General features: G+C 46.0%; 2 protein-coding genes across 2 annotated transcripts in view; one reads left to right on the top strand and one right to left on the bottom strand.

Moving 5' to 3' along the window:
- sdccag8 (SHH signaling and ciliogenesis regulator sdccag8) overlaps positions 1 to 10,671 on the bottom strand; it is a 75,886-nt gene extending 65,215 nt beyond the window's left edge. Inside the window, exon 1 of the mRNA XM_064950287.1 lies at positions 10,588 to 10,671. The gene's annotated coding sequence lies outside the window, so the exon portion shown is untranslated. The remainder of the gene's footprint in view (positions 1 to 10,587) is intronic.
- The window catches only part of cep170aa (centrosomal protein 170Aa), a 73,674-nt gene that overhangs the window by 669 nt on the left and 55,177 nt on the right, over positions 1 to 17,828 (top strand). Inside the window, 1 exon segment of the mRNA XM_064950284.1 lies at positions 15,516 to 15,675. Coding sequence (XP_064806356.1) covers positions 15,571 to 15,675 — 105 coding nt within the window. The 5' untranslated portion in view covers positions 15,516 to 15,570.

Here is a 17,828-nt window from a genome sequence, read left to right as displayed (position 1 = left end):
TTTGATCATTTGCTACATTTTCTTTAGTTGATACAATTTTGATAGTCTAATGCTCGCCTTTAGCTTTAGCCAACCAGGCTATGCTCAGGCTAGGCAGCGCTGGACCGGTCAGGATGTCCAGTTGTTCCCCGTTAATCAGTGGAGGCTACGGGCTTTCATCTGATTAGTTCCTCTATTTGTAATGTTTGGAGGGTTTTTTATGCGAAAAGCTATGCCCTTCGTTTTGGTTTAGCTGTTTTTTCTTTCCCGAAGATGTACCCCTTACCGGAAGATGGGGGGCTTTGTTGTGAAGCCAGACAGCTGGCCTGGTTTGCATCCGCTCTCTTTGTGTAATGTGCAGATTTTTTCACAACACAAGACTTTAATTTTAAAAAGTGCTGCCAGTACATCTGAATAATTTGATATGTTTGGTTTAATTGGGAATGCAGAGGCCTCTCAGTAGGGAGGTAATTAATGCTCGAATCTCTCAAGATGTCACCTAATGTCAAACTCCCATTAATTAATTAGAGCGGTGTTTTGCTTAGAGCTCTTTTTTTAATCAGAAAAGCTCGATATTCTGCTTTTTCCTTATGCTCATTAAAAGTTATAAACGAATGTGAATCAGGCATGCGGTGGTCAGTGCAATCATAAGTCTTTATTAAATATTTATAGTCAGGCAATTTTGCTTATAATAGCGAGAACATTAAACCTATGTATGTACATTAAACAGCCTTTTGTCTGTGTGAAAACAGGCTGGTATTATTTGAGAGCGGGCCAGTGTACTACATTGACCGTTTTCTTTTGGATAGTTGTCTCCTCCTCCTGCAGGAATTCAAGTTTTGGGCCTGTGCCACTGATAATGATAGCCAGCACTCCTCCAACTGTAACCGCTGGCTGTAGGCAGCTGCTTATTGGGAAGTATGTCACAGTCATTGTATGACTGGACAGGCAGCACACAGAAGTAGCCTACGCCTAAGTACTGACACATTTTATGATGCTGTAGTTAGAATACTTCAAATATAGTTCTGCATCAATTATACAGGATACTGTACCTTATTATCAAGGTCATATTGTCACTCATTAAGCTTCTTTTTTTTGTCTAGTCTCAATGACCTCCTGGTACCAACAAGGTTTATGGAGGCAGGGTGTTTCCTTTGAATAATAACTTTTTTGTTTGTTTGAGGACTTTGTTGTCCTGCCCTGCCATTGTATCCCAACAGCCACTGGGAAGCTTGGGAAATGTGTTCACTTTACAATGGCATTTTGTATATTGTTCATCATGAGACCCTGCCTCCTTCACTCTAATACAGAGACTGCCATGAGGCCAGTTCCCTTTTCAGTGTTGTTATAATACTGTTATTATACATACATATAGAACTGAAGCTTCTACCAGGCCTGTTTTACTAGACGTTTATGGTTTAATGGCCTGAAATAATAATGGCCTCTTTTGTTTTCAAGGAGAGTGATCATTTTTGGCATACCATAGGTAGACAACTTTTCATCTATTTCATCAGCCAGTCCCATGTTATAAAAGAACATTGGTGTGTCTTTTTCAACATGTAGAATATGTGTCTCAAACAACATTTAATCTTCTTCACATCTGTTTTGGGGTGTGACCAGTAGTTTATATTTGTTCAATTGACTCCTATTATCTTTTCCAGTATGGATGATATTTTTCCACGGGCCAGTCTCTGTTTCTGTGTGAGAGACATGGCTATTTTTATCGTGATGTGAAAATAGGAAGGTTATCTCTGGATAATATTAGAGGTGGTGTCATAGTCAACATGGCATAGCTAGTGCTAATGTCACTATTAAGGCCAGAGGTAGAGCCAATGTTTCAGCCTCACAGGCTATGGTCAGTGTATTTACTAAACCAGACATTTGCTTTACTTGCTCTATAATCTGTATGTTTTCTATAATCTGCTTTTCTAAAATAAAACATACATTTATTTATGTGTCTGGATAAATTTTGCCTCCTTTCCCTGCTACTGCCCTGAATGGAACAAATCCTAACTGGTGCATGACTGTAACCAATGCATTCAGTGTCCCGTCTCATCTACATATTGATAAAATAAATTCTTGATGTCCAAATTTATCCTTGCCTGGCACAAGCCAGTTGGGTCACCATTAGTGCAGGGTCCCCATATGTTATGGTTAAATCCAGCATGACAATGTTGCATGTGTGCTACATCACCTGTGACCTATATCAATATATCTTAAAATAATAATTGTAATAATAAAAATTCTAATATAATATATAGCTTATTATAAACTGGATGGTTTGAGCCCTGAATGCTGATTGGACGACAGCCGTGGTATATCATACCACGGGTATGACAAAACATTTATTTTTACTTCTCTAATTACGTTGGTAACCAGTTTATAAGTCAATAAGGCATCTCGGGATTTGTGGTATATGGCCAATATACCACGGCTAAGGGCTGTATCCTAAGAACAGCCCTTAGCTGTGGTATATTGGCCATATACCACACCCCCTTGTGCCTTATTGCTTAAATATATAGCTTGAGGCCGTATGTTATGTTAAACAGTTGAATTAGGGATTTCTATGAAAATCTATCAATGACATTGTAAAAGGACAATGAGCATCTATTGTTTGATGTTGAATGAATGTAAATGGTTTCCCAAATGGGATTCACTTGAATATATGTTTTCATGGCTATTTGTAATGTAAACAATTAAGCCATGCTGTACCTAAAACATGTACTGTACGATATTTTAGTATCAGTAGTACTACTGGCATCAGCTACAGTCTATACAGTGAAGCCCATCTGAGTAAAAAACATATGGCCAGCATTGGGTAGCAAGTAACCTAGTGGTTGAGAGCATGGGCCAGTCACCGAAAGGTCGCCGGTGTGAATCCCTGAGCCGACTAGGTGAAAAATCTGTCGGTGCCTTTGAGCAAGACACTTAACCCTAGTTGCTCTGGATAAATGTGTCTGCTAAATGTAAATGTATTTACATATGTAGGTACTATAGATCCTTATGTGCAGTACTTCTTAACTTTGGTTTTACATACTGATCACAATCAGACTTGATGTGAGACTTTTGCAGGGTTTTGTTTTTCAAACCAACTGCTCATGTGGTAAATGTGCTGACTATGTTTCCGGACCATATGGTATTTTTGTAGCACCTCCAAAAATATTTGACCCCTTTTTCTCCCCAATTGGTAGTTACAGTCTTGTCTCATCGCTGCAACTCCTGTACGGACTCGGAAGAGGCGAAGGTCGAGAGCCATGCGTCCTCCAAAACACAACCCTGCCAAGCTACACTGCTCGCTTAACCAGGAAGTCAGCCGCACCAATGTGTCGGAGGAAACACAGTACAACTGGCCAGCGTGCATGTGCCCGGCACCTGCCACAAGGAGTTGCTAGAGTGTGATGGGACAAGGACATCCCTGGCGGGACAAGGACATCCCTGGCGGGCCAAACCCTCCCCTAACTCAGATGACGCTGGGCCAATGGGTCTCCCAGTCTCGGCCGGCTGTGACACAGCCTGGGATCAAACCCAGGTCTGTAGTGACGCCTCTAGCACTGCGATGAAGTGCCTTAGACCGCTGCGCCACTCAGGAGGCCCCTCTATGCATTTAAAAAATAACAATTTACCAAGCCTCAGAGATAACTTCCCCCAGTTGTGCCAAATTAAGGAAAGTCATTCATGATTTACAACAAAATACAGTATGCTGATATTTTTGTTGTATAATTTCTGCTATCAGTACTTATTATTGGATATGTGCAGCCAAGGTAATAGAACAATGTCTGAATGGCAAATGCATTTGTCCCCTTGAATGTTCTTGGTCTGTCAGACTGACAAGGGCAGAGAACAATGCTCGTCACTTAACCTTCACCCAGAATGGCCTCATGTTCACATTAGGAATAGGAACTGCTAGTAAGAGCTAACTATTGAGTCGTTACAATAACCATGACCTAATTCACACTGTGGGTGATTAAGCTAGAGAGCAGTAGTTAAATCCCTATTTTAGATTAGATTAACGTTGTATGTTTTAAGCCTAGTAAGAAAGAGAGTTTCCCAGACTGCTACCCAGACTGAGGTACACGGCTACACGTAGAGAGGCTTTCCATCAACATAATCTGTCTGCTCTGTTGGATTCAAGCATCCCTCAGTGGAGTTTACCATGTCAAACAAGGTTCATCACTAAAACTATGACAAACCTTGACACAAGACACCCCAACTACGACCTATTCAAGAGTTTAAAGGGTCTTACACTTACAAGATAATGTTTTGTGTTATGAACTTGAGTGAAGACCCAAAAGCGGTTTTAACAGAAAACAGAGTTCTTTAATGAAAATACAGGAATGGCATAAATCCTTTTCCAACGTTGTCAGCGGAACAAAAAGAACGTTAGTATAGTGCAGGATGCTCCTGCCAGGCAGACTCCGACAGGACAGGACAAGGTGGAAGCAAACGAGACGACAGCTTGCTTCTGGCATCAAAAAACACAAACAAGAATCAGACACTGAAAGTAGCAGGAACAGAGAGAGAAATAGAGACCTAATCAGAGGGGGAAGAGAGAACAGGTGGGGAAGAGTGAAAGAGCTAGTTAGGGCAGATGTAGAACAGCTGAGGAATGAGAGACAGAGAAGGTAACCTAAAAAGACCAGCAGAGAGAGAGAATGAAGAGAAAGGACAGGAACAGACATAACAAGACATGACAGTACCCCCCCACTCACCGAGCGCCTCCTGGCGCACTCGAGGAGGAAACCTGGCGGCAACGGAGGAAATCATCGATCAGCGAACGGTCCAGCACGTCCCGAGAGGGAACCCAACTCCTCTCCTCAGGACCGTACCCCTCCCAATCAACTAGGTACTGATGACCACGGCCCCGAGGGCGCATGTCCAAAATCTTACGAACCCTGTAGATGGGTGCGCCTCGACAAGGATGGGGGGGGGACGAGCGGGGGCGCGAAGAACGGGCTTAACACAGGAGACATGGAAGACCGGGTGAACGCGACGAAGATAGCTGGAGAAGAAGTCGCACTGCGACAGGATTAATGACCTGGGAAATACGGAACGGACCAATGAACCGCGGGGCCAACTTGCGAGAAGCTGTCTTAAGGGGAAGGTTCTGAGTGGAGAGCCATACTCTCTGACCGCAACAATTATAGGACTCTTGGTCCTACGCTTATTAGCGGCCCTCACAGTCTGCGCCCTATTACGGCAAAGTGCCGACCTGACCCCCTTCCAGGTGCGCTCGCAACGCTGGACAAAAGCCTGAGCGGAGGGGACGCAGGACTCGGCGAGCTGAGATGAGAACAGCGGAGGCTGGTACCCGAGGCTACACTGAAAAGGGGATAGACCGGTAGCAGACGAGGGAAGCGAGTTGTGGGCGACTCTGCCCAGGGAGCTGTTCTGACCAAGACGCAGGGTTACGAAAAGAAAGACTGCGTAAAAATGCGACCAACAGTCTGATTGGCCCGTTCGGCTTGACCGTTAGACTGGGGATGAAAGCCGGACGAGAGACTGACGGAAGCCCCAATCAAACGGCAAAACTCCCTCCAAAATTGAGACGTGAACTGCGGACCTCTGTCGGAAACGACGTCAGACGGAAGGCCATGAATTCGGAAAACATTCTCGATAATGATCTGAGCCGTCTCCTTAGCAGAAGGGAGCTTATCGAGAGGAATGAAATGAGCCGCCTTAGAGAATCTATCGACAACCGTAAGAATAACTGTCTTCCCCGCTGATGAAGGCAGTCCGGTGATAAAATCTAAAGCGATGTGAGACCACGGTCGAGAGGGAATGGGAAGCGGTCTGAGACGGCCGGCAGGAGGAGAGTTCCCAGATTTAGTCTGCGCGCAGACCGAACAAGCGGCGACAAATCGACGCGCGTCACGTTCCCGAGTGGGCCACCAAGAAACGCTGGCGAATGGAAGCGAGCGTACCCCGAACGCCGGGGTGGCCGGCTAACTTGGCAGAGTGGGCCCACTGAAGAACGGCCGGACGAGTAGGAACGGGAACGAACAGAAGGTTCCTAGGACAAGCTCGCGGCGACGGAGTGTGAGCGAGTGCTTGCTTTACCTGCCTCTCAATTCCCCAGACAGTCAACCCGACAACACGCCCCTCAGGGAGAATCCCATCGGGGTCGGTGGAGACCTCAGAAGAACTGAAGAGACGAGATAAAGCATCAGGTTTGGTGTTTTTGAGCCCGGACGATAAGAAATAACAAACTCGAAACGAGCGAAAAACAGAGCCCAACGAGCCTGACGCGCATTAAGTCGTTTGGCTGAACGGATGTACTCAAGGTTCCTATGGTCAGTCCAAACGACAAAAGGAACGGTCGCCCCCTCCAACCACTGTCGCCATTCGCCTAGGGCTAAGCGGATGGCGAGCAGTTCGCGATTACCAACATCATAGTTACGTTCTGACGGCGATAAGCGATGAGAGAAAAACGCGCAAGGATGGACCTTGCCGTCAGAGAGAGAGCGCTGAGAAAGAATGGCTCCCACGCCCACCTCTGACGCGTCAACCTCAACAACAAACTGTCTAGAGATGTCAGGTGTAACAAGAATAGGTGCGGATGTAAAACGATTCTTAAGAAGATCAAAAGCTCCCTGGGCGGAAACGGACCACTTAAAGCACGTCTTAACAGAAGTAAGGGCTGTGAGAGGAGCTGCCACCTGACCGAAATTACGGATGAAACGACGGTAGAAATTAGCGAAGCCCAGAAAGCGCTGCAGCTCGACGCGTGACTTAGGAACGGGCCAATCAATGACAGCCTGGACCTTAGCGGGATCCATCTTAATGCCCTCAGCGGAAATAACGGAACCGAGAAAAGGGACAGAGGCGGCATGAAAAGTGCACTTCTCAGCCTTCACATAAAGACAGTTCTCCAAAAGGCGCTGGAGGACGCGTCGCACGTGCTGAACATGAATCGAGAGAGACGGTGAAAAAATCAGGATATCGTCCATGTAAACGAAAACAAAAATGTTCAGCATGTCTCTCAGGACGTCGTTAACTAGTGCCTGAAAGACAGCTGGAGCGTTAACGAGGCCGAAAGGAAGAACCCGGTATTCAAAGTGCCCTAACGGAGTGTTAAACGCCGTCTTCCACTCGTCCCCCTCCCTGATGCGCACGAGATGGTAGGCGTTACGAAGGTCCAATTTGGTGAAAAACCTGGCTCCCTGCAGGATCTCGAAGGCTGAAGACATAAGAGGAAGCGGATAACGATTCTTAACAGTTATGTCATTCAGCCCTCGATAATCCACGCATGGGCGCAGGGACCCGTCCTTCTTCTGAACAAAAAAAAACCCCGCTCCGGCGGGGGAGGAGGAGGAGACTATGGTACCGGCGTCGAGCGAAACCGACAAATAATCCTCGAGAGCCTTACGTTCGGGAGCCGACAGAGAGTATAATCTACCCGGGGGGAGTAGTTCCCGGAAGGAGATCAATACTACAGTCATACGACCGGTGTGGAGGGAGAGAAGTGGCCTTGGAACGACTGAACACCGTGCGCAGATCGTGATACTCCTCCGGCACCCCTGTCAAATCGCCAGGCTCCTCCTGTGAAGAAGAGACAGAGGAAACAGGAGGGATAGCAGACATTAAACAGGTTACATGACAAGAAACATTCCAGGATAGGATAGTATTACTAGACCAATTAATAGAAGGGTTATGGCGCACTAGCCAGGGATGACCCAAAACAACAGGTGTAAAAGGTGAACGAAAAATTAAAAAGAAATGGTTTCGCTATGATTACCAGAGACAGTGAGGGTTAAAGGCAGCGTCTCACGCTGAATCTTGGGGAGAGAACTACCATCTAAAGCGAACAAGGCCCTGGGCTCCCTAACTGTCTGAGAGGAATGTCATGTTCCCGAGCCCAGGTCTCGTCCATAAAACAGCCCTCCGCCCCAGAGTCTATCAAGGCACTGCAGGAAGCAGATGAACCGGGCCAGCGGAGATGGACCGGAAAGGTAGTGCGTGATCCAGAAGGAGAGGCCTGAGTAGTTGCGCTCACCAGTAGCCCTCCTCTTACTGATGAGCTCTGGCCTTTTACTGGACATGAGGTGACAAAATGACCAGCGGAGCCGCAGTAGAGACAGAGGCGATTGGTGATTCTCCGTTCCCTCTCCTTGGCCGAGATGCGAATACCCCCAGCTGCATAGGCTCAGCATCCGAGCCGGCGGAGGAGGGTGGCAGTGATGCGGCAGGTGGCAGTGATGTGGAGAGGGGAGCAACGGAGAACGTGAGCTCCTTTCCACGAGCTCGGCGACGAAGATCAAACCGTCGCTCTATGCGAATAGCGAGAGCTATTAAGGAGTCCAGACTGGAAGGAACCTCCCGGGAGAGGATCTCATCCTTAACCTCGACGTGGAGACCCTCCAGAAAACGAGCGAGCAAAGCCGGCTCGTTCCAGTCACTAGAGGCAGCGAGAGTGCGAAACTCAATAGAATAATCCGTTATGGATCTATTCCCTGACATAGGGAAGACAGGGCCCTGGAAGCCTCCTCGCCAAAAACAGAACGGTCAAAAACCCGTATCATCTCCTCCTTAAAGTCCTGATACTGGTTAATACACTCAGCCCTCGCCTCCCAGACTGCCGTGCCCCACTCACGCGCCCGTCCGGTAAGGAGAGAAATGACGTAGGCGATGCGGGCTGCGCTCCTGGAGTAAGTGTTGGGCTGAGAGAGAACACCACATCACACTGAGTGAGGAATGAGCGGCACTCAGTGGGCTCCCCAGAGTAACACGGCGGGTTGTTGATCCTGGGCTCCGGCGACTCGGAAACCCTGGAAGTGGGCGGTGGATCGAGGTGGAGTTGGTGAACCCGTCTTGTGAGGTCGGAGACTTGGACGGCCAGGGTCTCAACGGCATGTTGAGCAGCAGACAATTCCTCCTCGTGTCTGCCTAGCATCGCTCCCTGGATCTCGACGGCGGAGTGAAAAGGGTCCGGAGCCGCTGGGTCCATTCTTGGTCTGATTCTTCTGTTATGAACTTGAGTGAAGACCCAAAAGCGGTTTTAACAGAAAACAGAGTTCTTTAATGAAAATACAGGAATGGCATAAATCCTTTTCCAACGTTGTCAGCGGAACAAAAAGAACGTTAGTATAGTGCAGGATGCTCCTGCCAGGCAGACTCCGACAGGACAGGACAAGGTGGAAGCAAACGAGACGACAGCTTGCTTCTGGCATCAAAAAACACAAACAAGAATCAGACACTGAAAGTAGCAGGAACAGAGAGAGAAATAGAGACCTAATCAGAGGGGGAAGAGAGAACAGGTGGGGAAGAGTGAAAGAGCTAGGGCAGATGTAGAACAGCTGAGGAATGAGAGACAGAGAAGGTAACCTAAAAAGACCAGCAGAGAGAGAGAATGAAGAGAAAGGACAGGAACAGACATAACAAGACATGACAGTTTTGTAGGGCTATGGGCTCTTTGAGTTTATTTAGTCAAACAGAGTTGGTCTGTAGCCATTCTCCCTATATGTGTTTCTGTCCCCATAGCACCCAGCAATATGGTTCAATAACAGAGGGAGACTGTTAGCTATTGTTAAACTTTGCAGCCCAGATAACCATCTCACCTAGACAAGCATCTCCCCTAGACAACCATCTCAGTGCTGAGTACTTGAAGATAATTATTTTGATCACCAAATTATTATGTCACCAAATAATTATTATCAAATTAATGAATATAGATAACAATGTTATTATAGATCCATAGACCTACTGATATCATATAAGGATATGCAGATTACTAAATGATGTCAATACAAATACTAGCCTATTCTATTTGAGCAATTAGCATAGTGGCGCATTGTGGTTAGGTAAATGAGTGACACATCAATATCTTTTTCATTGATGTGCACAGGAAAAGTAGGCCATTCTGGTACAAACATCAAAGTAAATTGTCTTCATACAGATTTGACAGCATGAAACTGCAACACTCCCCTGGGAATAAGCCATTGAACCCTCAATGTATGTCTAGCACTTAAGTTTGAAGTTCCTATTGCATAGTCAAACTCAATGTATGTCTAGCACTTAAGTTTGAAGTTCCTATTGCATAGTCAAACTCAATGTATGTCTAGCACTTAAGTTTGAAGTTCCTATTGCATAGTCAAACTCAATGTATGTCTAGCACTTAAGTTTGAAGTTCCTATTGCATAGTCAAACTCAATGTATGTCTAGCACTTAAGTTTGAAGTTCCTATTGCATAGTCAAATTTCCCACCAACTGACCAGATAGTGTCTGCGATAGCTGTTAAAATTGTAATCAGGTCTAATACTAGCAAGGGATGTTGTCTGAGGTCATGACGCCTTCAAGCCTTCCCTGACGAAAGCCTATTTCTGGAGGAATGGATACACAAGATCAATCGATTGTGTGGTTATATCAAATGTTGCCTCCTAGTGATGAGCAACTACTCCTATACCAAAAACGTAAGATATTTAGATGGGAGCGCTATGCAGCCTAGCTGTAAGTCATTTAAAGAAAGGATCCTTGTGTCTGACCACTCCTTTTGTGTAGGGTTAGATGTATACCTCTATGTCTGCTGGGCCTGGTCCGATCTGTCTGGCTGTAAATAATAGTGCAGTCAACTGGGACCAGAATACCACTGGTCTTATCCTGGGTGATACAGACCTTTTTGTTGATTATTGCCCTGGGCTGTTGTCTTGCCTCCCTATGCTTTCTGACTGTCTGTATGCAGCCATGTATCAAAGTAATGGGCTCTCATTAGCTTTGGGCCATTGCCTGCTGAAAAAGAAGAAGATCAGACAAGCGTACTGTAATATGCCATTTACTTTATGAGGTTTTACAGCAAACAATCTAGTTAATTCAGTGCAAGTTGACAGTAGGCCACATTTTACATCACAGCCCAACCCTTTGCTGAAACACTTGCCTCTACATCTTGAAAATAATGTGGGAGTGCTTGCACAGATTGCCTATGTGTAGGTGCATTTGTGCAGCTGTGTGTTTGGTTGCAGTTTTGGTTGCAGTTTGCTGTGATAGGTGGGCTGAATCAGTAGCTCTGGCCTATGTTGGGATAAGGAGGCAGAGGGATGGGCACTTACACAGCTGTTGCATCATCTGGTCATGGCGCTACGTGTAGGATCCATGGTCACAGGAGGGAAACACATTAGAGACAGCCGGAAGGGAACGCCCCGTTCATCTCTGTCACTTCCTTACAGAGGGAGCCTGGGATCTGATTGGCTTAGAGAGGAGGGAAGGATTTTGAATGGCTGGAATGAGAGCACCATATTAGTCATACTATTCGTTATGTTGTATTTAGACTAAGTAATGCTAAAGCTTAGAAGGGATTAGTCAAAGAGCTGATTATGCTAGATTCGCTTTAGCTTTCTCTCTAATGATTATTTTTCTCCTTTAACAGCTAATCATACACATTGTGAAATCTCATGAGAGTAACTGGCTCAGTGGAAAAGAGGCTTGTGTTGCCTTCAAGAGGCTTCCGTGTGAGTGTTTGTCGCCACACGGTACTGTTTCGTTCCTGTTCACATTTATTGTTTTGTATTTCATAGTGTTCAGTTTATTTATTAAAGTAATCATCATGAACACTTACCACGCTGCATCTTGGTCCGATCCTTACTCCTCTCCAGACGAAGAGGAGATCTGCCGTTACATACTGTTACTGTATGAGAATCTGTTTAAAACACAAAGCAGTTTTTCAAATCACACACGCAGTGTAACAATCTAACTTCCTGTCCAAGTGAATTCAAAGATGAGTGCAGGCCATCTTCAGGAAGCATTGAGCTAACTTCCTGCTTTGCATGCCTTCACCTCCTCACAAAGCATGCACAGTCAGCTAAGAACAATCCAGCTCTTTGACCTAGTGGGGGTGGGGTAAAGGGTCTCTGCCCAGCCAAAACCATGATGTCATCCCTTAACCCACAACAAGGATGTTAGAGGATGTTAGGGGGTAGAGATGAGGATTTTGCAATAACTCATCTGTTTTGAAATGGCATGACATTGTTTACCAATCCACAGTCCTCACAGGACATTACAAACAAGACAAACATATTGTACAGTATCAGTGCCATAAGTTCTGCACTGTAGAGGAGTACTCTGCCAGAGATCCACCTGGCTTGCAGGCCTGCCTCATGACTCAACCTTTGAAACATTCTCCCCCTCAGTTCCAACCATTTGAAGCCAATAACAAATGAACATTGGCATGCATGCGGTGGGTTGTGGGTTGTAGGTTAGTCTTTTAGCAGGGATTGAGTCCTGTCAGAGCTACATGTGTGCTGCAGGAGAGATACAGACAGACAGACCTAACCCAGTATATTCCCCAGCTGGGAATATGAAGACTGTGAAGACTCTTTTATGTGGGATTAATTGAAGGCTTTTTCTTTACACTGGTTGGCCTGTACTGAGACTCCTGGCTGTGCTGTGCCACGTTACGTTCTCCATATCCCTGGATTCTGCAGCGGTTTCTCCTGGACTAATAACTCCACTGTGGCTAGGCCTCTGATTCCTCTGATATCCTGCTACAGTCGTTCTATTCATGTACAGAAAATGCTCTTCCTTCATTCTTAATCGCAATTATTTTGTGATTTGAATCTTCTTTTTTACCAACTAACTTTGAACATTGAAACATACTAACAAGGATATACTGTACCTTTTATATGGTTTAAAGTTTCATGTTTTATTTTTCGTATGTACAGGATACACATGCTTACTTGGGCTGTTATGCAATAGATTTGGGGGGAAATTTCAGAAATTCATTCAAATGTTGTGAAAAGGGAGACAACTGGCAAGCAGATGTGTGCACACAAATGTTCTTCTTGATCCAAAGCCATATGAAGGCCTCTTAATACAGAACAAAATGTTGAACGGCAGGTAATATTACAATAAAACACTTTCTTGTGCAGGATGTGCACCCAATAAGCTCTATGCCTTTGGTACAGAAATTCAAAACCCATCCCAGATAAAACCTAGAACACTATTTCATTCTGTCCATTCTGTGGAATAATCAGTGTGTCCAGGGGTTTGTCTGTGAAACATAATCAAATATTAATGCCACTCTTTCATGAACACTCCACCAAATAACAATACAATTTCAGAGGTCATGGGAGAGGCATCATATACACTAGTGTCTGTGAGAGGCAGTGGAGGGGAGGGAGAATAGTTCACAGCAGGGGTCCTCAACTGGCGACCCGTGGAAGATTTTATTTGGCCCTCCAAGTTTTCTTTTAAAAATTATTTTGTTAGACATAAGACTCTAAAAACACCAGCTATTACGCTCCAAGTGATTTTCATTTTGGAAATATGTTCCAAAGTATTACCACTCATAATAGAGAGATATACACTCAGTGGACAGTTTATTAGGTATGCCCATCTAGTACCGGGTCGGACCCCCCTTTGCCTCCAGAACAGCCTGAATTATTCTGGGCATAGAAACATTGCTCAACGGGTATCAAGGGACCTTACGTGTGTCAGGAAAACATTCCTCACTCCATTACACCACCGCCACCAGCCTGTACCGTTGTCACCAGGCAGGATGGGGCCATGGACTCATGCTGCTTACGCCAGATCCTGACTCTGCCATCAACATGACACAACAGGAACCGGGATTTGTTGGTCCAGGCAATGTTTTTCCACTCCTCAATCGTCCAGTGTTGGTGACCGGAGCTGCTTCTTCTTGTTTTTATCTGACAGGAGTGGAACCCGCTGTGGTCGTCTGCTTCAATAATAGCCCATCCGTGACAAGCACTGATGAGTTGTGCGTTCCGAGATGCCATTCTGCACACCACTTTTGTACTGCGCCATTATTTGCCTATTTGTGGCCCACCTGTTTGCTTGCACGATTCATGCCATTCTCCTTCGACCTCTCATCAATGAGCTGTTTTTTGTTTATCGTTATTTGTTTATTGTTGCACCATACTCGTAAACCCTAGACCCTGTCATGCGGGAAAAGCCCAGAAGGCCGGCTGTTTCTGAGAAACTGGAACCGCCGCGCTTGGCACCGACGATCATACCACGCTCAAAGCCGCTTAGGTTACTCATTTTGCCCATTCTAGCATTCAATCGATCAGTAACTGAATGCCTTGCTGCCTGTCTGTCTGATTAACATAGCAAGCCACGGCTACGTGACTCACTGTATGTAGGCGCAAGCAATTTTCGTTAACGGGCTGGTGTACCTATTAAACTGGTCACTGAGTGTATGTGATCGTATACAAATGTAGCCACGGTTTTAAATTATTATGTTTTGGTCAAATATTATATTTGTTTGGCCTTCTTGCGGTCAATTGGCAAATTACTTCTAATTATGTTCTAGCCCTATGACCATCCTCTCAATAAAAAAATGGTCCCGCAGCTGAATCTAGTTGATGGTCCCTGGTTTACAGGCTAATCTGTATGCGGACATAATATAATCTGTTCTCATGTTCTGCAGACACTCTGACGTGGGAGAGGCACTCATAACTCAGACACAATATGTTCTCATAATTATACACCATTAATGTGTGCACAGGGGACTGAGGGATTGTGAGGGAGAAAGATCTACCAGTTTTAGCACCCAAGAACACAATACAATATTTGGCAGAGCAGGAGAACAGTGTCTCTTCTCCAAGTCCTTTTTTGTGTATGGCAACAAGCCATGTGTATCCAAAATATGAAGTGTGAAGAGAGACTGTCACGTTGTCACAGCCACTTGGCTCTTGTTTCAATGCCTTTGTTTATATGCATGCGTGCATAATTTTGGTCTTGCTGCGCTCATTGTATTAGTCCTTCGTGCAGCATTGCCTCATTGCCTACCACAAGAAATGTGTGTGCAAGTCAAATCTTAAAGTTTGACTTGAGGATTGTTGAAAGGCATTTATTAAGTATACTTACTTAAGAGATCAGAGAAATAACAGTTTAGTTCCTTAATCTGTGTTTAATCTATCCTCTGACGTTACTTAAAGCCTGCAAAATGGCACTGAGCTCTTCCAGTTTCTGGTGTCAGCATGCAACCCTCTGTAGCCTCACATTTCTATTTAAACAAGCAGTTAAATGCAGCGTATTGGAGTACGGAACTAACAGCGGTATGTAGGATACTTTTTCCATAGCCTTGGTAAATTGAATGTGATTCACAGTGTTGTGACTTTTGTGACACTTTCAAGAGGTTATGGGAGGAGCAGGTCTGTACGTCAGGCAGTTATGCAGCTTGATTATTTTCTCCAGCTCTGAGCAGTTGGAACTTGGAACTGCTCTGTCTGACCTCCTTTTTAGCCCAACAGAAGAAGAAGAAAAATATATATTTTAGGGTGGGTTGCTCATGCTCAGCCAAGATTCTTACATCACTTCCTGTAGCATCTGGCATTGATCAGGGGCAGCCAGGGCCGACACAGCTAGGGAGAATGTAGCTTTCCCAGACTGTGCAAGCGCCCGTTAACACACAGCTACTCCAAACCAGACAGCTACTCCGGATGCAAGAACATTTTCAAGAATAGCTGTTTTGTAAATACATTTAACTTCTTCTTTTTTAGTTCTTTCCTCAATCACTCTTTTTCCACCCCTCTGTCTCCCTTTCTCTTCCTCATCCACCTTTTCTTTCCTTCTCTCCCTCTCAGGATGACGTAGGGTTGGAGGTGGGAGTGAGTAGCATCGAGCCGTAGCAGAGCAGAGATGAGTCTCACATCATGGTTCCTGGTGAGCAGCGGGGGCACTCGCCACCGTCTGCCCCGGGAGATGATCTTTGTCGGCCGAGACGACTGCGAGCTCATGCTGCAGGTGAGCACAGCTCCAACTGCTAGAACATAAACGTGATTCAACACAACACAAGCCCAGTCACTGTACTCACACTGTTAGACATAGAGCATACCTGAATTAATGACTACCTGGGATTCACAGACTGTTTGCCGAAAGTATCATAGTCTTTTATTATTTTTCTCCGTTGTATGCTAGCTCCCAGGAGTGATCTGACCATTTTGATAAACGTTGATACGTTGGGCTGGCGCTGTATCTAAGGAAACACCATGCAACATAATCAGACAATGGCAATATGATATATCCACAGGCAGCCTGGTTTAAATAGACAACTTCCTTTGTTTTTAGTGGAGCTGTTGGTGTTTCCAGAGGCTACGCCTGGCGCAGCTGAGCAGGCTGCTGCCGCTGTGAAAGTGATATGGCTGAGAGCACCTTCTTTATATCACACGCATGACCTCTAACCCCTGAGGATTAGGTCATGTGAACAGCTAGTGACCCCTATGTTGCTTTGTTTTAGGAGGAAGGGAATGCATCAAGCTCACTACCTTTTGGACAACCCTGTTGTTCAGTTTAAATGTGATATGTGCATTTTTATAATGCTATTTTACAAAGCTTGTATCTCCTGAGGATAATGTATCTGAGCTTTGCAGGTTTTGAGACGGGTACAATATTTAATTTATGCATGAATAGCTGTGTTATTCTTAGTAATATTTCATCTAGGGTCTCATTTTACCACCCCATGGAGTACCAGGCCTGACATCTACGCAGGACTCAGCAGAGTACCAGGCCTGACATCTACGCAGGACTCAGCAGAGTACCAGGCTTGACATCTGAGCAGGGCTCAGCAGAGTACCAGGCTTGACATCTAAGCAGGACTCAGCAGAGTACCAGCCCTGACATCTACGCAGGACTCAGCAGAGTACCAAGCTTGACATCTGAGTAGGACTCAGCAGAGTACCAGGCTTGACATCTAAGCAGGACTCAGCAGAGTACCAGCCCTGACATCTACGCAGGACTCAGCAGAGTACCAGGCTTGACATCTGAGCAGGGCTCAGCAGATTACCAGGCCTGACATCTAAGCAAGGCTCAGCAGAGTACCAGGCTTGACATCTAAGCAGGACTCAGCAGAGTACCAGCCCTGACATCTACGCAGGACTCAGCAGAGTACCAGCCCTGACATCTACGCAGGACTCAGCAGAGTACCAGGCTTGACATCTGAGCAGGGCTCAGCAGAGTACCAGGCCTGACATCTGAGCAAGGCTCAGCAGAGTACCAGGCTTGACAATTGAGCAGGACTCAGCAGAGTACCAGGCTTGACATCTGAGCAGGGCTCAGCAGAGTACCAGGCTTGACAATTGAGCAGGACTCAGCAGAGTACCAGGCTAGACATCTAAGCAGGACTCAGCAGAGTACCAGCCCTGACATCTACGCAGGACTCAGCAGAGTACCAGGCTAGACATCTACGCAGGACTCAGCAGAGTACCAGGCTAGACATCTAAGCAGGACTCAGCAGAGTACCAGCCCTGACATCTACGCAGGACTCAGCAGAGTACCAGGCTTGACATCTACGCAGGACTCAGCAGAGTACCAGGCTAGACATCTAAGCAGGACTCAGCAGAGTACCAGCCCTGACATCTACGCAGGACTCAGCAGAGTACCAGGCTTGACATCTAAGCAAGACTCAGCAGAGTACCAGGCTTGACAACTAAGCAGGACTCAGCAGAGTACCAGGCTTGACATCTAAGCAGGACTCAGCAGAGTACCAGCCCTGACATCTACGCAGGACTCAGCAGAGTACCAGGCTTGACATCTGAGCAGGGCTCAGCAGAGTACCAGGCCTGACATCTGAGCAAGGCTCAGCAGAGTACCAGGCTTGACATCTGAGCAGGGCTCAGCAGAGTACCAGGCCTGACATCTGAGCAAGGCTCAGCAGAGTACCAGGCTTGACAATTGAGCAGGACTCAGCAGAGTACCAGGCTTGACATCTGAGCAGGACTCAGCAGAGTACCAGCCCTGACATCTACGCAGGACTCAGCAGAGTACCAGGCTTGACATCTAAGCAAGACTCAGCAGAGTACCAGGCTTGACATCTAAGCAGGACTCAGCAGAGTACCAGGCTAGACATCTAAGCAGGACTCAGCAGAGTACCAGGCTTGACATCTAAGCAGGACTCAGCA

The sequence above is a fragment of the Oncorhynchus masou genome, chromosome 31, assembly GCF_036934945.1.
Source record: "Oncorhynchus masou masou isolate Uvic2021 chromosome 31, UVic_Omas_1.1, whole genome shotgun sequence".
Taxonomy (NCBI): Eukaryota; Metazoa; Chordata; class Actinopteri; order Salmoniformes; family Salmonidae; genus Oncorhynchus; species Oncorhynchus masou.
The sequence above is the reverse complement of the archived record's forward strand: the minus strand, read 5'-3'. Positions and strand labels throughout refer to the sequence as shown.